General features: G+C 39.0%; 2 protein-coding genes across 7 annotated transcripts; both read left to right on the top strand.

The window, feature by feature from the left end:
* The first annotated feature begins 586 nt into the window (after positions 1 to 586).
* mfsd10 (major facilitator superfamily domain containing 10) lies at positions 587 to 7,190 on the top strand. 3 transcript variants are annotated; one of them, XM_042421507.1, is made up of 13 exons: positions 587 to 750; positions 2,013 to 2,191; positions 2,628 to 2,724; positions 2,885 to 2,956; positions 3,127 to 3,281; positions 3,509 to 3,700; positions 4,236 to 4,338; positions 4,436 to 4,547; positions 4,632 to 4,740; positions 5,319 to 5,409; positions 6,128 to 6,175; positions 6,269 to 6,358; positions 6,570 to 7,190. In XM_042421507.1, the coding sequence occupies exons 2-13, from the start codon at positions 2,039 to 2,041 to the stop codon at positions 6,671 to 6,673; spliced, it is 1,326 nt and encodes a 441-aa protein (XP_042277441.1). In that variant the 5' UTR covers positions 587 to 750; positions 2,013 to 2,038; the 3' UTR covers positions 6,674 to 7,190. The 3 variants fall into 3 exon arrangements, with proteins under 3 accessions (XP_042277441.1, XP_042277440.1, XP_042277442.1); XM_042421506.1 differs by having other exon boundaries at positions 588 to 750; positions 2,853 to 2,956; positions 3,123 to 3,281; XM_042421508.1 differs by lacking the exon at positions 587 to 750 and having other exon boundaries at positions 2,089 to 2,191; positions 3,123 to 3,281.
* Positions 7,191 to 8,689: 1,499 nt separating this feature from the next.
* LOC121904020 (selenocysteine insertion sequence-binding protein 2-like) lies at positions 8,690 to 20,912 on the top strand. Of its 4 annotated transcripts, XM_042421504.1 has the most exons (19): positions 8,690 to 8,739; positions 9,646 to 9,761; positions 9,884 to 10,058; positions 10,149 to 10,224; positions 10,614 to 10,828; positions 10,941 to 11,025; positions 11,113 to 11,207; positions 13,167 to 13,313; positions 13,454 to 13,516; positions 13,689 to 13,787; positions 14,687 to 14,816; positions 16,624 to 16,790; positions 16,901 to 17,030; positions 17,157 to 17,266; positions 17,306 to 17,451; positions 17,581 to 17,801; positions 18,022 to 18,176; positions 18,306 to 18,489; positions 18,667 to 20,912. In XM_042421504.1, exons 1-19 carry the CDS (start codon positions 8,716 to 8,718, stop codon positions 18,792 to 18,794), a joined length of 2,466 nt encoding a protein of 821 aa, XP_042277438.1. In that variant the 5' UTR covers positions 8,690 to 8,715; the 3' UTR covers positions 18,795 to 20,912. The 4 variants fall into 4 exon arrangements, with proteins under 4 accessions (XP_042277438.1, XP_042277436.1, XP_042277437.1 ...); XM_042421502.1 differs by having other exon boundaries at positions 17,157 to 17,451; XM_042421503.1 differs by lacking the exon at positions 8,690 to 8,739 and adding an exon at positions 8,803 to 9,058 and having other exon boundaries at positions 17,157 to 17,451.
* The last annotated feature ends 1,618 nt before the right edge of the window (positions 20,913 to 22,530 follow it).

Below are 22,530 nucleotides of genomic sequence, written 5' to 3'. Positions count from 1 at the left end.
GATAAAATATTTTGCTTATGGACACTATGAGACCGAAACATATAAGTTAGAAGGTGGAAGAAGTACTCAGGTCCCTTACTTAAGTACTTAAGTAAAAGCACCAATACAGCAAAATAAAAATCTCCATTACAAGTAAGTCCTGCATTAAAATCCTACTGAAGTAAAAGTATAGAAGTATTAGCAGCAAAATGTAGTTAAATATATTGCAGTAAAAGTATTGGTTTGGTCCCTCTGGTTAGAAACCACTGGTTTCATCTTTAACAATGTGTTGTAATTTAAAAGCTTGTTATATTATCCATTGGCTCAAATCTTCATCTGAAAAGTAACTAAAGCTGTCAAATAAATGTAGTGGAGTAAAAAGTACAATATTTCCCTCTGAAATGTAGTGGACTGGAAGTATAAAGTAGCATAACATGGAAATACTCAAGTACAAGTACAAATACCTCACAATTAGACTTAAGCACAGTATTTGAGTAAATATACTTAGTTACTTTTCACCACTCTACATATACAGTAGGTCACTGAAGCCAGCAACAGAAGTGTGAAACACGGAAATACGAGCTTACGAGGATTACCTGAACGCAGCATTCTTGTCTGTGAATTACGACACATTCTTGTCATCCAAATGTAAAAGGACACCGCTTCCTGGTGTGGACTAATAGTACTGGACCGATGATAGAAGAGCTGGAGCTGCTCGTGTCGGTGAAGTCCATGGTGTCAAGTTGTGATTTATGATTCTGCGGATATCGTGTAAGTAAAATATGTTTCAGTGCTTCTGTCTGCATGATTACAAATGTCCGAAAAGAGGCAGTGATGCTGCTAAAGTATTGATCAATCCTACGAGTATGAATCAATACAGCGCTCTGCGGGATCATCCACATGAAGGAAGTGTGTTTTTTATTAAGAGTGAAGCTATCTGTTTTATAATTAGTTTCATTTACAAGACGTTTGCATCTAAATGCATTTTTACTGAGGAGTTTACTGACACTGTGTAAAAAACTTTATCAGAGTATTTTTACAGTAATTGTTTCCTCCTTCCTCCTCCTATCTTTCTTTCCTGGTGACTTACTGTAAGATGTAGAAAATGGAGACTGTGAGTAATTGCAGCTCTACTGATATGCTTCTAATTTGTAAACTATTATTTGGCATGTGGTTGAGGCTTTCATCCACAGCAGTCACCTTACCATAGTAATAACTTTCACATTTTCAGATTGGGTGGCATCACTCATCACATACTGAGCAACTACTCACCCTGTTTATGTTTGTACTGAGATTAGAGCTGAAATAATTAGTCACTTGACTCATTAATCAGTCAACAACAGATTTTTCAAGGCATTTTTCAAGCAGTTAGCATTTGATGCTTTTCTTTGAAAGTTGATGGAATATTAGGGGTGTTTGGGTTTTGTAGTTTTGATTGGGGTAAATTTTTTTATTTACAGCCCTAACTAAGATCTACCCATGAGCCTTCAGATTACTCACATACTATTAGTGTTGATTTTATGGTACACGCCTGTAGTTTCCTGTAACTTCCTATAAATAGACTTGGAAGGAGGAGTGGGGGGGGGGGCACAATTAATGTCATATTAATTACAGGGAAAATTGAGACAGTGTTCAATTGATACACTTCCAATTAATTCCAGTTTAACCTAAAGAATCCTCGGGTCAGCTAGACATTTATTTTGCATCTAATTCAGCATACATGAAGAATAATGTTTCCAGTTGTAAATGGTTTCAATGGAGCAGTTCTGTCAAGGAAATTCATCTAGAATTGAACAGCTGCTTATAAACTCAACACAGCAAACCAAACTAATCTAATGCTCTACAAGTAATACCAGTTACTTTCCAGGAAACTTACAAGGAAATAAGGAAATAACAGACCTGTAAAAAAAAAAAAAAGCTGCTTGGTTTTAACAAGTGATGCAATGTAGTTTTAATGTACTACGTTTTCTTTTATTGTCACATCAGTGCTGCTTTTTCTTATATGTACTGTAATGTGTTTTATTTATGAACAGAAGAGACATCGTATCTAGTTGGAGGAATGTCAGCCGTAAACAAATCTGCAGAAGATGGCGGCGCGTTCTCGTCAAAGGTCATCAACATCGTGTTTATCATCCTGCTGCTGGACCTGCTGGGATTTACACTGATTCTGCCTCTCCTGCCTTCAATTTTGGACCACTATGCACAAACAGGGGTTAGATTTTTTTCTTTTTAAATGAACAACTGCTACTGATAACTTTCTATCAGACCATTAAAACTGTACCGTAACACCTAATAATACATTATCAGCAGATATGGACACATATTTGGTTTGCTGAAAAGTTACAGAAATGTCAATTGTGACTGTAAATTTAAGTAATCAGACTGGTTCTGAAGATTCAAACATGAAGCTCCAACAGTACAAACTGGTTGGTGAAAAGAGGAATTTAAATGGGACGTTTTGGACACACAATTTGCAGAATTTGATGCAGGCTCCTCTGAACAAAGGCGGCTTTGTGTGATCCCATTAAAAACTATAACCTAACTCATGAGTGAGTCTACTTGCTGACTCATGCTGAACTGGCCTCTTCACTGGTGTTTCTATCGTCCCTGCTTGATGTTGTATTTTCTGTGTCTTCTTGCTCTGGCAGGATGTCGTCTATCAGTCTCTGCAGAGTGTCGTGGACTGGTTCAGGGAGGCGGTTGGAATTCCTATGGAGAAGAAGTACAACAGTGTCCTGTTTGGAGGTGTTTGGATTCATTTCACACTCGATATGGCTTATGTGGAGCTCTAACTTTTTGCGTGATTTTAATAATGCAAAGGATCATTTCAGGTCATCAGTTTTAATTTTCGTGCTTCTTAATTTGACTTTCAGGTCTGATTGGGTCACTGTTTTCTCTGCTGCAGTTCCTGTCATCCCCTATAACCGGGGCCCTGTCAGACCGCTATGGCAGACGACCCCTACTTCTTCTTACCACAGTGAGTACTATACAATATTACACCTCTGTTTTTAGTATTCTTTCACTTTAGGAGCCTCATCAAGTCATTCGCTTGGCACGGTTCATCTTCCCCTTGTGTAAGAAACTGTGCAGCCTCGCTGTCATCACTGATTCATTTGTTTCTAATTGGGCGCCTTGTGTCCCAGTTAGGGCTGATGTCCTCCTATGCCGTCTGGGCCGTTTCCCGGAGTTTCAGCATGTTCCTTCTGTTTCGAGTCATTGGGGGCATTTGCAAGGGCAACGTCAGCCTCTGCACTGCCATCATGGCTGACCTGCCTTGCCCAAAAGCACGGAACCGAGGAATGGTAGGCACAGACTATGAAGAAAAATGTATTGTTAATATAAAATGTCATAATAAACGATTAATCTCTCACAGTGACTCATATCTGTCAGGGCGCAGTGACTCTGTCCCTCACACTTCTTTGTTTGCTCATAGTGTTGCTGATTATCCAGCTCATGCCACGCGATAGGAGCTTCAGCTAAGTGTCTGAAAATGTGAAAAAAAAACTAAGTATAATTTTATTGTGACCAGGCCATGATCGGCATTGCCTTCTCTCTGGGCTTCACTGTTGGACCTCTGATGGGGGCCTACTTCGCCATCGGCTCCAAAACGACAGGAAACGTCTTCTATCAAACTCCGGCTCTGCTCGCCTTGGCCTTCAGTGTCGCCGATCTGCTCTTTATTTGGCTCACGCTGCCAGAGACGCTCTCAAAGGACGTCAAGGTCAGCTATGGAAACACTCCGACAGCCGAATGTCCCACTGAATCATAAATGTCCCAATTCCACGCCACATACTAATTATATACAGTATATACTACTGTACATACTAATATTTATTGTGCAGTGTATTGCAGTTGGTATACAAGAAATCAGCATAATTAAATGTTGTAGACTAACAAGAAACTATATAATGCTTGTGATGTTTTGATGTCAACTATGAAATATTTGGCACTCAGATTTGGCCCACAGGCTGCTATTTGCCTAACATGTCCCGCTTTAACGAGTATAACTACACTAATGGAGGAGAGAAGGAGCTGTCAATCAAACACAGTCTGTACATGCACACACAGTCTTAAAAAGAGATCTAATTAGGCAACATGAGTGCCTCCTACACACCTGTGTGGGCCATCATCAGCCAACCCAATAATCAGTGGTTAAAGACAAGTTAGTTTTTTTCAGTTGCTTAAATCATTTTATTGACAGCAACGTTTTTCTATCAAACAGGTACAAATTATTATTTTTTTTGGTTTAATTCTAGGGGTCGTCTTCAGGGTTCGGGGACTCCAGGGACCTCCTGAGCCCGTTAGCTTTGTTCCATTTTTCAGCTGTTACCAGAACAGAAGATCCACCTTCAAAAGAAAGTGAGTATAACCGGCAGAGGTTTACACCCATTTGACCCATTTATATGCAGGAATGCACTTTGGCACACTAACGGGAAGGTGGGAATGTGTTTTACAGGAATGCAGAAGCTTCAGGTGTTGGGTCTGGTTTATTTCTGTTACCTCTTCCTGTTCTCTGGTCTGGAGTTCACACTGAGTTTTCTGACTCACCAGCGTTTCCACTTTACAAGGTATAAACTCAAAGATAAAGGTGTGTAGTTAATGCATTTGAACAGCAGCTTTCTTAGTTTTACATGTATTTTTTCTCTGAACAGTATGCAGCAGGGAAAGATGTTCTTCTTCATTGGTGTCATCATGGCTTTGATCCAGGGAGGGTACGCTCGCAGAATCAAACCTGGGCAGCATATCAAAGCTGTTCGTATGGTAGGATTATCTTCTGTTTACATGGCAAATATTCTTTGCTGATGAGATGTGATGCACCACTGCACAAATGTTTTCTTCATTCAGGATGTCTGCAGATCCAGAAAAGTTTTAAAAACCATTTAATTCAATTTCCTCTGCAAAAAAAGAAGGTATTAAATAGTCCTAAATTTAATTTACAAAAGTCTTCAATATTTTTTCTTGCCTGCTGTTGACTTCACTTCAAGTGAATCAACCCGTAATGGGCAAGTATCAATTTTGGCAAATAAACTGAATTATTTTAAATTATAAACTAACTTATCTGGGTCCAGGTCATTTTAATTGATTAATTATATCACTAGTTACTATTGTTATAATAAGTACTGGGAAGTACTGGGAAAATGTGATATAAATGTCAATACATGCATGTACATAATAAATATTTATAGGACTTTTTGTCTCTACTGGTTTTCAGTCATTCTTTGATCAACATGACAGTGAATTAAATTACACTCTATGGAGTGTTGAAAAGGTCTTAAAAAGTTTTGAATTTGCTGAACACTGCAGAAACCCTGTCATTGAAATGTGTGTCTCATTCTTAGGCAATCATGGCACTGATCCCAGCGTTTATACTCATTGGGCTTTCATGGAATATAACAACTCTCTACGTCGGCTTGGCGCTGTACTCTTTTGGTGAGTCATGTTAACGTTCACTCCATTTGAATGATAAACACTCCTGATCTGTGCATGTCCACAGAGTAAGTTTAAAAAACAACAAATGGTTAAACTAGGTCAGGGCAAGGCAATTTTATTTATATAGCCCAAAATTACAAATATACCTCGAAGGACTTTACAATCTGTACAGCGTTCGCTACACCCTCTATTAGACCCTTAGTTCAGAAAGGAAACCACAGGAAGAGCAACAGAGGAGGGATCCGTCTTTCAGGGATCTTCAAAGAGCAGACAGAAATAACAATATTACACTATATGGAAGAACAGAATCAACAATATTAAAAACTGGTAGGACCTGGACCACACAACCTCCTCTCTACCATGAAGACCTGGAAAGACGACTGACTACACAAACACAAGAGGCAAAACTCAAGAATTCATTAACTACATAGTGGTTGTGCAGCAAATGGTATTTTTATATGTCATGTTTAAAATTCAATAAACTGTAGGTATATGACAAATTCCAAGACATTATTAAACAACAAGAAAAAGAAAAATAATGAGGCTAGTGTATGTGATAAGGTAGAATAATGAAAGATAATTAGTCACTGAGGCAGAAAATCTGGAAAATATTAATTGAACCATTTAAGAACAGATAACAAAACAACAAAATCAACACAACACACACCATCAAATGTGCATGCTGTGTTTATATTTTATATTTCTCCTCTTGTTACAGCGGCTGCAATAGTAGTTCCATGCCTGTCGACGCTCGTCTCTGACCACGGTGAGCCTCTTATTCACAGAAACTCACAAACCATTTTGACTGTACTATAAAGTGCACACTGTAGCTGTATATTCACTGTGTGTATTCCTACAGGCTCAGCCAATCAGAAAGGCACAGTGATGGGGATCCTGCGTAGTTTGGGCGCTCTTGCAAGAGCACTGGGTCCAGTCGTGTCATCCTCCGGTAAGGAAGACAGATGGCAGTAATGGCACCTAAAATGAAACATTTTGTCAACAATTTATGAAGCAGTAGCCAGCAGACACAAGCTACTAAGGATTTTGAGGCATGAAATAATATGGAAATTACATGTGGTGACATGTTTCATAGAATAATAATGTTTGCTGTATCTTTGAATGTCTTTGCAGTCATTTTAACTCTTGTGTTTGCTTTACAGTTTACTGGATAGCTGGAGCACAGACCTGTTTTCTGTTCACATCAGCCTCTTTCATTATACCTCTGGCTTTACTGAGCACAGCTAGAAGACTGAAGGAGGAGTGAACGACTTGAAAGACTTTAAAGAACTCCGTTAATGCTGTTTCTCCACAAAGAGACTCTGATTGCAGAGACATTCTTGTTTTTTACTGCTTCATTGAATGTTATGATGTTTACATCTGCTGGGAAAAGCAAGCACTGAATTATTACTTTATTACAAGCAGAAATAATGAAGATGTGTGCATTTTAGCGCCGTTCGTCAAGTATCATCATGTGAAAGAAGATGATGCAAGAAATGATGCACGTGCCAAAACATGGGGATTTGTAGAAGGGAAGTGTGAAAAGAAGGGTCATGATGCCTTTCATGTGCACATTTAGACCTACACATATTACGGCACACATGGGTGAGGGTGAATTACAAATAGCATTATGCTTGTGAAATATAGTTATCACTTTGTACCGCAGTATTTTATCAATCACTCTGATTTTATATTTTAATAAAGTAGTTTTATTTAGCTCTTTTCATAAATGTTGATATTCTATTTTCTTGTAATTAAAGTGAATAAACAAACAAGTCAATGTTTGTCTGTGGAAATAAATATCTTACTAAAAGATTTTACAAAAAGGTTTTTCAATAAGTTTTGAGGATCTTGTACTTTATTTGGGTATTTTCATGTTATGCTGCTAAGTACTTCGACCTCAAAGCATTTCAGAGGCAAAATATTGTACTTTTTACTCCACTATATTTATCTGAATGTTATCAATTACTTTCCAGATAAATAATTTACATACAAATATATGATCAACTTATAAAATATGATGCATTTTAATAGATTAAACTACTTATATTGATTAGTTAAAATTGTATTACACTCTGAAATATTCTGCACAAACAAACTAAAATACAAAAATAACAGTGTTTAGAATATATTTTGACATATGGCCCCTCTACAACACAGGGCCACAACTTTAATGAATAATACAGGTAATTACGTGTATTTGATAATTCACTTTAATGGTACAAATTCCTTTGTAAAAATTACAATTATTCAAATTAAGTCAATTATTAATTAGTCAAGTGACAGAGGTCAGGACAGTAGTCTATTTCCCCAGGTAGGTAATGCAGCCTTGTTTACATCATGCTGTTACAAATTTCCATTTATGTGTGGGGTTCATTCAGAATTATTTTATGAGCCTTCTTGGAAATGGTAAATGTTGACATTGTGGCATACTATTACTGACATTAGAAACCAGTGGTGGAAAGTAACTAAGTACATTCACTCAAGTCCTGTACTGACAATACAGTACAAACAGTACAATTTTGAGGTACTTCTACTTGAGTATTTTCATTTGATGCTACTTTATACCTCCACTCCATTACATTTCAGAGGGAAATATTGAACTTTCTAATCCACTACATTTATTTGACAGCTTTTATTACTTTCCAGATGAAGATTTGGCACAATGGATAATATAACAAGCTTTTAAAATACAACACATTGTTAAAGATGAAACCAGTGGTTTCCAACCTTTTTGGCTTGTGACGTCTTACAAAAAGCAGTATGTCGTCGGGGTCATATTTCAGATGTCTATGAGTTGTTAACAGCTCCACCAAATAGTGATTTTTCCCTTTAAACTTCTCACACGGTTTCATTTCAATAAATGTTCAAATGATCTAATATTTCACCAAAAAATCAAAGATTAGAAAAAAAGTCCAAAAACTGAAAACAGATTTGTGCATCAAAAATTTGATTTTTCTTCTTTCCTCTCCCATTAATCATCTTACGACCCCTCAGATTTATGTAGTGACCCTTTGGAGGGGCCGACCCCTAGGTTGGGAACCACTTGACTAAACTAGCTAACTGTATATAAAGTAGTTGAAACTAGCTCCACCTCCAGCAGCTACAACAGTAACATGCTGCTTACACATTGATGCTTCAGCATTAATAATATAATGATGTCATATATAATAATATATCAGTCAGAGGGACCAAACCACTACTTTTACTGTAATACCTTTACTACATTTTACTGCTTATGTACTTTTACTTAAGTAGGATTTTTCATGCAGGAGTTTTACTTGTAATGGAGTATTTTTACATTGTTGTATGGGTACTCTTACTTCCATAAAGGTAAATTAAGTATTTCTTCCTCCACTGTTGGAAACAATAATAATTTACGTTTTGCTCTACAGCCTCTGTAAAACAAACAGACCGCAGATGTCGCTATAGACTCTCCTCGCTGCTCACAATGTAAACATCAGCTGTTTCAATCAGCCTCAGCTAGCTGAGCTGCTATGCTATCAAACAGGTTGTTTAGCCTGAATCATCCAACACGTTGCTGGTGTAGTTAAACGCAGAACCGCTGTAACAGGCAATATGACAACACACGAGAGTCCGAGTGAACCTGCGGAGATGTGACTGCAAATAGGAAAACCTGAAGATGGAAAAGGTAGTTCACGAAAGTATCATAACGGTTGTATTTTAGCTAGCTTGCTAGTAGTGCTAATGCAGCGTTAGCCCGGACGTAGCTCACTTCAAGTAACTTTAACGGTTGCAAACGGTTGAAAACAATACGTTGAAAAGCTGTTTTAAACGCAACAACAAGTCGTTAGATATAACCGTTAAGTTTTGACGAGTTACCCCGAAAGTTAATGATTGTGTAGCCAGCTGTTAATTTATTGCTAACTTTAATCATTTGATCGTCAGCGTTACTTGAATCACACGTTGAGCTCGACACATTTTTGTGTGCGTGTGTAAAACGTGGATAAAGTGATCAGATAGTATTGAACAGATCGTGGTGACACATGTCGTAAGTTGAACTGCGGATCAATAATGTGAATGTCAAAGGTCACCCGCTGTGTCTGTTTTACTCCATTTATTTTCTGTTCAACTCTTTCATTGCATTTGAGTGTCTTTTTTATATTGTCTTGTGTTTCTTTTACATTTTGTCTTAATTTATGTTTTTTTTATATAAAGCGCTTTGAATTGCCTTGTTGTTGAAATGTACTGTACAAATAAACCTGCCTTGCTGTGCAGTCTTTTGACCATAAACACCAGAGGAGGCAGAGAAATGAGCCTGCCGAGCCACACACAGCCTCATCATCACCTCTGATGTTACCCAATCCATATGCGACAGACCGGAGTTCAAGAGGGTAGGAAGATAATCACAGACGTTATCTTTTATCTTGGTCAAATCACTTGACCTGATGGCCTCTGAGCCACAAGTTTCAATTATTCAGCCTCTTATTTTTGTCAATTTCTGAACTTTGCAAAGGAGTCGGTCAGGTCTGAGCCCAAAGCGGAATCCATCAAATATCAATGGAGTGCCAGTAGGAAAAGGTGGAGATGTGCCAAGAAGTCATGGCTACAGCAGCAGCCGTCGTGCTGCCAGAGACACCAGTGGTGATCTCCAACAGAGAGACAAGTCCATACGAGATCAACAAGCAAAGGTTGGTTTCATGTTTTTTTGTACTAGGCAACTAGATAAAACAAATGTTCTACATGAAACTCATCTCAGTGATTTTCATCCATCTCCACAGACATCAAAAAACAACAACGACTCTCTTGCTCAAGGCAGAACAACGGGCAAGAACTCAATGGATGTACAGAAAAGAGGTACTTAAAAACAAATGGCAACCAAATGGAGAGTTATTTTTCTTGGATGATCCCTGAAACACAACTTTGTCGTTGAAATGAGTCAAAGTAGATATCTTTCAACTTTACAGTCTTTTTAGTGCCAAAGTCCCTCTTTTTAATACCATACTTCCACCGCAGCTCAAAAGGGAAACACAAAGAGGGAATTTGATGCTAAAAAGACTGTAAATGTGGCAGATATCCACTTGGTACGACTAACTAAGCTTCAGATAAACTTTTATACGCACACACACAGACTTTTTGTGTGCATTAAAAATTTTGAACCCGTCCTTTTAATTTGATTTCCCTCACTTTTTTTACTCTGAAAGTAAATACTAGTGCTCTGACATTTACATGTAATCGATCCACAGGTTTCAGAGGCGCCAGATCTGCCACGAACTCTGCAGGGAGGACTAAACCAGCACAGACAGACTTGGTCCCATTTGAAGTGAAGATGGCAGATTTCCCAGAGTTGGCTGGTGTCTCGTTGGGTAGAGCAGGCCCTCCGCTTGTTCAGAAAGAGTGCTGGGGGCCAAATCCTCCATCTGTGAGCCCTCAGACTCAGAAATCGGTATCTCCCTGGAAGGTGAGTTTACAGAAATATCAGATGTGATATTATGTATAAATTTGCAGTGAATGCTCACTAACACAGAGTTGAACTCATGAATTTGGTGTTACCGTAACTTTCTGTGGTATAGACTGGTAGGAGAGGATCTCCAACACAGCCTGACCCCCAACAAAGTGCCACTGATGCTAAGCCAGACTCCTCTGCTGTCCCACCAGGTTGGTTGAAAATTCAGTTTTTCACTGAAGTAAGTAAGGTAAAACAAATATTTTAAATATCGACCATCTGAATTTTTATGTGAACAGGTCAGCCTGTGGTGACTTCCTGGGCTAACGTCGCCTCTCAGCCTCCGAAGAAACCTGTCACTAAGGAGGCGACAAACAGCAGCAACCACATGCAGGTTAGTAGATATGTGTGATTTAGACTCTCTAGATAACAGCTGGACTTTTAGTTAAACTAGAAACTTAAAAGAATAGTTAGAAAATCATATCTGGAAAGACTCAACATCATTGATTTTACAACTTGACTACAACTGCATATTATTTCAGTCCCTTTCACATGTGCAGTCTATCCCTGAAATGTTCAGGAACATTTCCTGCATGGGGTCATGTGTGAATGGGAGCAGGGATTGATATGAGGAGAAATCTGTACCACAAATTTCCCACCTCAAGACCCTAGTAACATTTCAGGGAAAATGCTGGTATGGCTGTGTTGTGAATGAAAGCAGTAATATTACAGGGACAAGCACATAAAGGGTTACATCTCTGACAAAAGACGCGTTTACATGGAGCGAGCGAACCAATCACTAGACTCCGCTGATGACTTATTTGAATCCTCGACTTGTTTACGGTTGCCTCGCCAATGCGCTTGCGGGTGATTTGCCTTGCAAAGTTGTTGAATATTAAGAACATTACAAGAACATTCGCACCAGACAAAAACAGCTCCTCGCCCACCGTGCTCCTGAAAATAAGAGACGTCTTCTGCCGCATACATCCACCCTTGCCCCATCTTCTTCTTCTTCTGCTGAGTTTTATGGCGTGTTGCATTACAGCCATCTGCTGGACTGTCCCTTGCACCGTCTGTTCCGGCATTGCCATGACATGTGTGAAAAGGCGCAAAAACGGAAATGTTCCTGAATGTAGTTGCACGTGTGAATAGTGAAAATCACTAGTGGTGCCTGAAAGATTATCCCAGTAATTTACTGGGAACTATGTGTGAAAGAGGCTTTAGATACAGATGCACTGTGCTCTTATTTCCTTCATTAACCATCTCAAAGGTGAAATCTGTAACCTTTTGTGCATGCTGTCATCTTTTCGAGCAGTAAGAGGTACCTGGAATTATGTTCAAACTAAAGCAAGATGGGAGATTTTATATGAATCAGCCATTACAAAAATAAAAATGTAAACAAAACATACCAAAAAGCCAACTGGTGCACTAAAAAGCTCATTTGCTTGTGCTGTTGATTTATATGGATGAAAATATAAACACAGTGAGCCGATTTACACCTTACATTAATATTCAGTCTGTAACTGAATATTCTATCTCAGTAAGGACAAGCGCATGTTATTTCAAGGTGTAAATGCATTCGACATGTATTATGATTGGAATGTGACCGGATTGGCCAGACCACATCTGGAGGTGCGATCAGATCTCAGCCCTACATACAGCGTGACTGCATTCATTAAGAAGAAGATCCACCCAGCAAATTGAAAGGTCAACTAACACACCTTCTTCCTGCTACCTTAAGCAAGTCTGACAAAAGCTACAAGCAGGAGCAGTAGCTAGAAGTCTTCCCTTACAAATCAAATTTTTGCCTTTGACCTTGACCGACAACCCCGGTGTAGGTAGAATCAAGAACGCTTATTAATACCAGAGTCTGTATGAAACACGTTGCTGTGACTTTACAGGCTGAACAGACATTAATTAGTATCGCACTGTTACCTGACAAGTTGATCAAGTATCGAGTACAGAGTTTTTGCTAACCAGTGTTTAACAACTTGATCGTATTCGGAGTCGTCCCTGTTTTTAATAAACTTTTTATTAATTGTGACACCTCCACTGGTCTAATACCCAAATGGGGAGTGATTTCAGTCTTAAACTTGAGCACACGTCAAGGAAATCTATCACAACTGTTAATGGTGACCTGCCTTTTTTGTATAAAGTGTGTAAAGTGAAGGCAGACAGTCATCAGGGCCACACCAGGGTTATAATCAGACTTTAAATCATGTAATGTGTTCCTTGCTGTACTTGTTACTTGTTAATATGTGGTGGTTTGGTCTAATAAAACTAGGCAATAAAATGTAGTTGTCTGGCAAAACTTGTAAATTATTTTCTGTCTCTCTATTTTACGTCATGTCAGACAGAGGACATGGCTGCACAACAGGAAGAGGGAGCCTCAGGGAAGAAGAAACGTAAGAAAAAGAAGAAGAAAGCTAAAGGTGCTGGTGAAGATGTGGAAGCTGAGTCAGAAGAGCCAGCAGTTTATCAGGAGCCTCCAAAGTTTGAGGTAAAAACCTTGTGTTTTCGGTATTTCCACTCAAGCCAAAGACTAAATCCAGTTCTAAACATGGTTTTTAGTTAAATAAATTAAGTTTATATTTACAAAAAAGGTGCTGGATGGAAAGTTTTTGTAATCTTCTTGTCTAGGATGAAGAGGAGTTCCCAGGCTTGTCTCTTGCTTCGACTGGGACTGCAAAGCTATGCAATGAGGTACACAAAAATTGTTTTATTCTTCCAGATGTTTTAACATATACATTATCCTTTTTTGTTTGTTTAAGAATCTGCATAGGATGTCACTTAAATAAGTTAATGAGTAATTTGCAAAACCTGTGTATATATATATATATATATATATATATATGTATATATATTTTTTTTTTAGGAAAACCAAAGAGAAGGGGTTCAGCCTCAGTTTGCTGATCAGAACAAGGAAAAGACACCAGCAGCAAAAACTCCCACAGAGACAGCTAAAAAAGGACAGGTTTGTATTTTATTTATTTAAATTCAAATGGACTGACTTTTGATATTATCTTGGAGAATACAACATACATTGAGCCTGGTAGGTCATAATTACAGTACATAACAAAACTGAGTACACCCCTGGTCCCCTGGTCCACTAAAATGTTAAGTAATTACAAATCATGTCCATTTAATACAATTTTATTTGTTTTCAGACAAAACCCAAGAAGAATTCATCCGATTTATGAAAAAATTGCATTGCATTCATAGAGCTATCTATAAATGTCATCTCCCCTACACCTTTTGCACTCATGCAGCCCCATATCAGCACACTCCCGCCTCCATGTTTCACGGTTGGTACTATGCAGTCTCTGTGGTAGTCCTGGCCAGGTCCACACTAAACATGCTTGACCCCATCTGATCCAAAACTAATTTATTTTGTTTTCATCTGACCAAAGAATTTGCAGCCAGTATTCATCAGGATTTGTTTCATGTTCTTCGGCAAAGTTTAATCTTGCAGTTTTGTGCCGTTTTGTGAGCAATGGTTTTCTTCTTGGATGTCGTCCGTCGAGGTTGATTTCATTGAATGTCCCTCACACTGTCTGAACAGTCACTGAAACACCAGTTTCCACAGATAATGTTTATGTCAAGTCAGAAGCATTTGCCTGTGTGTTTCGCAATGCAAGGTTGCGTAAATACCGAATTGCCCATGCTGTCATTTTTTGAGGACGGCCTCTGCACCTTCTGTTATTAGTAGTATGGGTCTTGCTGTAAGTATAAATAAGATCAAATGCCCTACACTTCACCCTAAATATATTACAACTATTGCAAGGTGATATAATTTTAGTGATATTGCAAAGGGGTTTACTCAGTTTTGTTATATACTGTATGTACCCTTGATCATGGTCACCTGCTTTCTAGAAAGCTGAGAAGATCTCGGGAAAGAAGAGTAAGGTTCCTGTTCAGCTGGACATCGGAAACATGTTGGCTGTCCTTGAAAAGAAGCAGCAATCTCAGAAAGCCAAGCAGGACGCCAAGCAAGTCATCTCAGGTGGGTGACAGTCGGCATCTTGAACATACTGAACATTAGCCTACTCTGTATTTATAAGTTCTATTTTTTTATTCATAAGTATATTTTGGATTACTAGTTTGGATCCAGTCATGGTCCAATATTCAACTTACACATGACGTCTCCGCGGAGCAGCAGCCAGTTGTTTGTAGGTGCTGATGCATTTGGGACTATTTGTAGAAATTTAACTGTCCATAAAGCCCATGCTGGATCTCTGCCGTTTAGCAGGTGATGCTGTAGAGCTGTTTGAGGCGCTGTCCTCCAAAGGTCTAATGTTTCCAATGGCTGGCACTTAGCTTATTGCTCCAATGTTTTCTGTTTAGAAGGTGACCAGTAGCTGTGTGAGGAACTCTCTGACTTGTGTCCGCTAACGGACATGATTTCTCTCGCTTCCAGTCCACCCACGGCCAGTTTCTGGATGGTAGTGCTCCTGATGCTGTGGTTTGTGTAAATCACTGATGTGCCTAGATACATGTGTGAGCATGGAACCCAGGTAATTGACACCCATTGGCTCCAAAGAGTACCACACTTCCCCTAACTTTTCCCCTCTCTTTGGATGGAAGTAAAAAGGTTTAGTCTCTTATGGAATTTTTGAAAGGTACTTTTCAAATGATGAACGGGGCACAATTCACCGGATCTTCAAACATAGCCCCTCCTTTGCTTTGATGGCCCCTTTCATGATGTTTTTTTGTGGGGGGGTTTTGTATCCTTGTTGAAGGTGAGTGTCACATATTTGGTGCCTTAAGGTAAAACAGGTATCATTAGACAAGTTGGACCATGGTTCTTCAGAACACCTATTATTATTTTGTTATTATTATGCTATTATGCAAGACTTAACAAGTCTTTTAGCCTCTTTGATGTTGCTCTTTAATTAACCCACCTGTTGAATCTCGTTTTATTATGAAAGACTGTGGTGTAAGTTTCCTCAGACCCTCCTATCCTCTCCTCCCAAAATGTAGCTGGATGTTGAACCACACTTTGTTTACCAGGCCCTGTGGTGTGTTTGGGTTTATTGCCTCTGAGTTCCTCAATATTATCAGGTCCTCATCGGTGATCACGGGATGATAATCAGTTTTGTTATGGCCTGCTCTCCTGAGGAACTTTATGAGTCCACTAAAGACATTATTTGATGTAGTGAACTCATTGTCTTGCATGGTACACCGTGCCTGACTAAGAGGAGAGTCATTAATAAAACAGTTAATGCCAGCTCTCATCCCAACGTTGCTACTAATGGAGTAGCACTGACCCTTGTTATTTCTAATTGAACCATAAAATTTGCAGAGAATCCATCTTTTGTAAGAGTTGCAAAATCCACAGCTTGCTTAGTGTTTTTCAGATAGTTGACCAGGACATATTGGCTTCGTTCCCCGACTTCTCTAATTGATTGAGCTCTTCATTTGACAACGCCACATATCTCTCGTTTTTTGGTTTTGTGTTCTTCTCATCCTCTTCCAACCATTCATCAAAACAAAGTCCGCCATATAAATCAAAATTAACTGCAAAACCATCCATTTTGTATCAATATTGTAGGATACTGGTTTTTGCTTTTTAGCTCTGGCAGTTACAATATTGCCATGGAAATAGCGGAGTAATATTTTTAGTGATGAGGCATTTTTCATTTGAGCACGGCTAGGTGTGCTGTCATGCTGATTTGAGCACGTTCTAAATGTCTAGTTGACCAATCAGATTGCTTGGGCAGAACTACTTGTTATATAATGATCCACATTTGCCGGTGCACGGTATCAAAGCCAGGTCTAGAATAAATGTTTTGCTCTCTCTTTCTTTATAGTTGGTGGAGGACTGCCCGTTGTCCATATGCAACCATCAGTCCAGAAGAAGCCACCATGGCAGCAGGATAAAATTGCTCACAATCCCCTGGACTCCACCAGCCCTTTGGTGAAGAAAGGCAAGCAGAGAGAGGTGCCCAAAGCCAAGAAACCCACTCCTCTCAAGAAGGTAAGTCCACTTACTCACTCTGGAACAAATATAGATGTATGACATTTGTGAGTAATATATGTCAGCAGTACAGGCTCCTCATTAGTAGTTCATTTCTGCCTGATCCTCAGGTCATTTTGAAAGAAAGGGAGGAGAGGAAACAGAGACGTTTGCTGGAGGAGAGAGGCCTGCTGCCTGAAGATGAGTCCAAACCTGCAAATGATGCCATAGAGGAAGAGCAGTGTGGCGCAAATCTCACAGGTCAGAGCCAGTGTGTGAAACAATAGAAAAAATATTGTTTAAAGTAATCAACAACAATAAATAGCTGAAGAAAACCTTTGATTTTGGCGAATATTTGATCTGTATTGTGTGCTCCTGAAACCTCAGATGAGGATGTCAGTCCTGTAGCGGGAGATGATGACCTGCCAGAATTAAATGACACAGACCAGATGGTGACAGAGGGCGATGGAGAGTCCAACAAAGACGAGCCCGTAGAGGAACAAACCACCTCAGCTGTGCCATGCTCCACCGTAGAGGAACAAACCACCTCAGCTGTGCCATGCTCCACTGTAGAGGAACAAACCACCTCAGCTGTGCCATGCTCCACTGTAGAGGAACAAACCACCTCAGCTGTGCCATGCTCCACCAATCGACCCAAAATCCACAGCAGAAAGTTCAGAGAGTAAGATTCTTTGGTGGCTTTGTGTCCATTGTGTGTGGATGAGAAACAGGAAAACATTTAATGTCACAGGATTGAGTCAGTTTTTGTCACTTTTTTTGAATTTTAAATATATATCATTGTACATGTCAGCTATTGCAGCCAGATGCTGAGCAAAGACGTGGATGAGTGTGTGACGGCTCTGCTAAAGGAGCTGGTTCGTTTCCAGGACCGCCTCTACCAGAAGGACCCCATGAAGGCCCGCATGAAGAGACGGCTTGTGATGGGCCTTCGAGAGGTCCTTAAGCACCTCAAACTCAGGAAGGTCAAGTGCGTCATCATCTCACCTAACTGTGAGCGCATCCAGTCCAAAGGTACAGAGTCCCTGTGAAAGCTTATGGTGTCACCTTTGAGTCTGTTTCAGGGATTAATTTTATAGAGACTTGGAAAGCATTTTCTGGACATAAAAAGATTTAGGCTACTTAATGTGTACATAGTCTTAACATCCCTGAGAGCTTCATGTAGCAGCTGGAACACATGATTCATAAAAAAAACGTGATACTGATGTCAATAAAAACGTGATGTCTTTTGCAGGAGGCCTGGATGAGGCTCTTCACACCATCATCGACACTTGTCGTGAACAGGGGGTGCCATTCGTCTTCGCTCTCTCACGGAAAGCTTTGGGTCGCTGCGTCAACAAGGCGGTGCCTGTCAGCCTGGTGGGCATCTTCAACTATGATGGTGCACAGGTCAGCTTTATGTTGAACAGTAGTACGCACTAACAGAGAATAAGACAGTTCTTTTAATAATGTTTTTATCAGTAGAAGATAATTTTAGTATTTCAAACAGGCTGAAAACTTTATCCTTCCTCCCTGCAGGACTACTATCATAAGATGATTGAGTTGTCGTCTGAGGCCAGGAAAGCCTACGAGGTGATGGTGTCGAGCCTGGAGCAGACCAACCAATCAGATACAGAGCAGGCAGCAAACATTGAGATAAACGAACTGAGCCTGTCTGAAGAGCCTGATCCCAACACCACACAGCAAGAGGAGCCAGAATACAGTAAGTTATTGCTCTGCTCTTTCTGTCTAAAAGGTAAAACCATGTGAAATCTCTTGACTTCTACAATTAAATCTACTTTAGTTGTGAAGGGTAGATGTTGATGAATAAAATCAAATCTGTAGGGAACAATTTGAAAGTGAAATACTAATCAAATATTTTCTTTATTTCTTCTTCCAGTAAAAATATGGAAGAAAATGTTGGAGAAGGAATGCAACCATACATTTTTGAACTTTGAGAAGCAGCTGAGCTCTATGCACTTGGACAGTGAATGTTACGAAAACACTGATGAAGATGAGAACAGTTGACAGTGGCGATGCCTTTTTTTTTTTCGTGCCTCAATGAACCCACTCATGCTGATCACCAGCTTAGAAGAAACTAGGATGGGCTGGATCCCACATGAGGACCAGAGCGTCACGAGGTCGCTCTGCTGAGATGGTTTTCAACCCAGAGGGCCAGGACGCAGTCGGATAATTTGTTGAATGTTAAAAAAAAAAAAGAACTGTGTTGCTAATTTTTTCAATGAATCATGATTTTCTTAATCTTACTCTGCAGATTTTCTTTGAAAAGCTAAATTAAGATATTTTTGTGTGTAAGATAATCGAGCAGAGCTGTGTATTTTTAAGAGCGCATGGACAGCCTATAAACTGGAAAGCTTTACCGTTGACTTAATAGGACCAAACCAGTCACTTGAAGAGATCCCGCAATATGAATTTTCAATCATGATATCTGTGAACATGCCTGGAGGACTGAATGTGCACAGAGTATCAACCGGATATTCAGGAGTTGGAGATTATTGGTTTTGATTTGACACTGTGGAAACCACTGTAGATTTCTTCAGCCTCTCTTTTAGGTTTTTTTTTTCTTTCTCGTGAATTATGTTAAGTTTAAACGTGTTTTTCTGGCATTTGAGAAATGACAGGAAATAAAGAGAAAGAGGAGGGATGACATTCAACAGTGGAACACGAACTGGTGGATGTTGCAGGTACACGTTCAGCGTCTAATAGGGGCAAAAAATTACAACCACTAAGATTTTGAGCTTGTGAAATGATGGTTGTGTTTCATCCTTTTATAAACCTGCTGGGATGAAATTCAAGTTTGTGGTTGTAGAAATAAATTTGAGAAACTCGTCACTTAATGTTCCTACAGTGTGTTACGCTGGAGTTACATGTGCACGTTAACACCCTGCTTTTAGCTCTAACTTCAGCCTCACACAGTGCTGCTGAATTTCACGGTTTTCTGCTTTGAATCTATATTCAGATATTATCAAGAATACTTGTTCTTTCTTATCATGTAACCCTAACACTGATATAAGTTGTGCACACATTTTATTTACACATTCTTAGTTTTTTCCTACAAGTATATATTTACACAGGTTTACAAGGGCGATAAGCAACCACATGAAATTATTTCTGAGTATTGCTTCACAAGCTCAAAATCTTGCTGACTTTTGAGTGTAAATAATTAAAACACCAGGATCCCCGCAGGTTCAGTTTAGAGTTTAAAAATTAAGCTATGCCCTTTCTTTGCATATGAAATGAAATCCTTGTTTTCACAAGTTGAAACTTAAAAAAAAAAAATCCTGATTGCACTAAATTGTAGAACCTGAGTGTTTGATTTGTGCTCAACTGCCAAAGTACTACACACTGTATGTAGTTCTAGAGAAAAAGCAGAATAATGTTAAGAAACATTACCTGTGGTTAACCTGACCTGGTTTTCTGTTCATACGAAGATGAGAAACGAGCGGTGGATTAACATAATGATAGATCTTAAAACAGATTACAGAAATATTACAAGCAAATTGACAATCACGTGTTAAATAAGCAATAAACGATGAAATGTTAAATGGGCAAAATTAGTTCACACAAATAAAAATCAGATTTCAGACAACAGATTAAGATTGTAAGGGAGATAATACTTCTAATTATGAACTAAAGTGATCATTTTCAAGGAGACTTGCTAATATAAACATTTCATGTATGTGGGATGGAGGTGTAATGTCTCTGATGTGCTGAGGAATGTTATTGGAAATCAAAGTACGTGCTGATAAAAGGATCTTTGTCAATCTTGCTGTCATTGGAAATCTTGCTGAATTACGTTTTGGTACAATTTTACAGGGTGGAGAAAGAGTAAATTGATTATACAGTATAAAAGTATTTTTCTATGGTAGACATTTTGTCATGTTACAACACGAATAGCACAAGTGTAACTGATAATATGAATTATGGCCGCTGGTAATGTTATTCCAGGATCCGGATGTTTGGGCTTTTAAATGGAACTGAGTCATCATTAATGTTATTGGTTACAACTGTGGTTTTCTTGCTTTGATGAGTCAAATATCCTTAAATAATAAAGGTCTGTACACAGTCTTCAGGTTCATATGAATCTAAAAGCAAAATAAAGCAAAATCAGCTTTTTTTTTTTCACTCTCTGTTTCTCTGTCTGTGAAATATAAAGCTACAGCCAGCAGCAGGTTAGCTTATCTTGTCACAAAGACTAGAAACTGAGGGAAAGGGGAAGGTGGTAACAGTCTTCCCACATGACTCCCCAGCAGAAAACAAGTAAGAGTACTCTACTGTGAAGTGGTTAAATATGATCTGTGGTAACTAGTGAGAAAATAGGAATTTAGAACCGCAAGAAGAAACAAAGGAAGTAAGATATGGCTTGATATTGTAAAAAATATGTAAGATTATGTAGTATGGACAAGGAAATAAACGATACATAAATGTTCAGATGGTTCAGTTGTGGCACATTTAAGAGTTAAAACGAGGAAATTTTGGAATTGATTATCTGTCTTTTGCATAAAGAACACAAATGCAGTGTTTACTTAAAGGGAATACTATGCAGGATTTTCTTAAAAAGTAATGTATAGACTCATACGAAAGTAATCCCTCTCAGTCATCACTTATGACCCACTAGAAGTGTGTGACGGTGTATTTATCCACAGAGACTCTGCCCTCTGCCTGTAGTTTCTTATTATTTTGCTGTGTTCTGGACGTTTCTGGGTGTCAACCTTTTGGGCAGTGGGTGTGTAGCCCCCCATCAATAACAGTGCACAGGGTGTGAGGTCAGGACTCGTAGCGTAGCGACCAGGTTACATCGCTATCTCCGTCTCTATCCTCTGCTCCACTCTGCTCTCTGTCTCTGTGTCATGGATGTATAAGGAGCTGCAGGTCTGTGTGTCTGCTGAGCCACACACACAGAGCAGAGAGGCCACAGTGGACAAGATGAAGCTCTGCATTCACACCAAATCCAGCAATGCAGCACCTCCCTGCAGGGTTGCACAGAGGTGTGGGCCAGTTTATTTGTGCTTTAGAATGTAACCATCATGAAACAATCGAAAAATAACATTTCATCTCACTGATTCACAGCTTTGTTCTCACCACCGCTGCTCGCTCTCTTCATTCACTCTCTAGCTTGCTCGACCATCACTGCTCTCTCTCTTGTGTTTGCTTGGGAGGAGGGGCCAACTTTGAATGCTGTGTGTATACAAATACCAACCGACAAATCCTGCATAGTATACCTTTAAATTTGAGTGATAGTATAGAGGAAGAGTAGTGGTCCAAGTATGCTTCCCTGAGGCACCCCAAACACAACAAAACACAACCAAATATAAATACAACCCCTCAGATCTGTTCAATTGTGAACTGATCCTTTAAATGATTAACATTTGTCAACAGATATGACAGTAAACAATTTAATTTTGATCTGAATAAAAGTATCTTGATAAATATTTTCATTATATCTGAAATGTACAATTTACTTGGAACATTTTGTTTATTTGGGTTGAAGGAAAAAAATAAACATCTTCCATTTAAACAATAGTTAACACATCCAAAAGATGTATGTTTACTCTTCAAGCTCTATGACACTGGCATCCATAACCTGAGGCAACCCCCCCCCCCAAAAAAAAAACAAATCCTGGGTTTAAACTGCACTACACAAAGTGCCTTTTAAGACCAGACAGTGTTTAAAATGGACTAAACAGAAAACACATTTTAAAATTCTTTGCTATTATCTTTGTTTCTATGAAACAAATAGAAA

This window comes from Thunnus maccoyii, chromosome 9 (genome assembly GCF_910596095.1).
Source record: "Thunnus maccoyii chromosome 9, fThuMac1.1, whole genome shotgun sequence".
NCBI classification, from domain to species: Eukaryota; Metazoa; Chordata; class Actinopteri; order Scombriformes; family Scombridae; genus Thunnus; species Thunnus maccoyii.
Note: the sequence above shows the minus strand (reverse complement) of the source record. Positions and strands in the feature narration are given on the sequence as shown.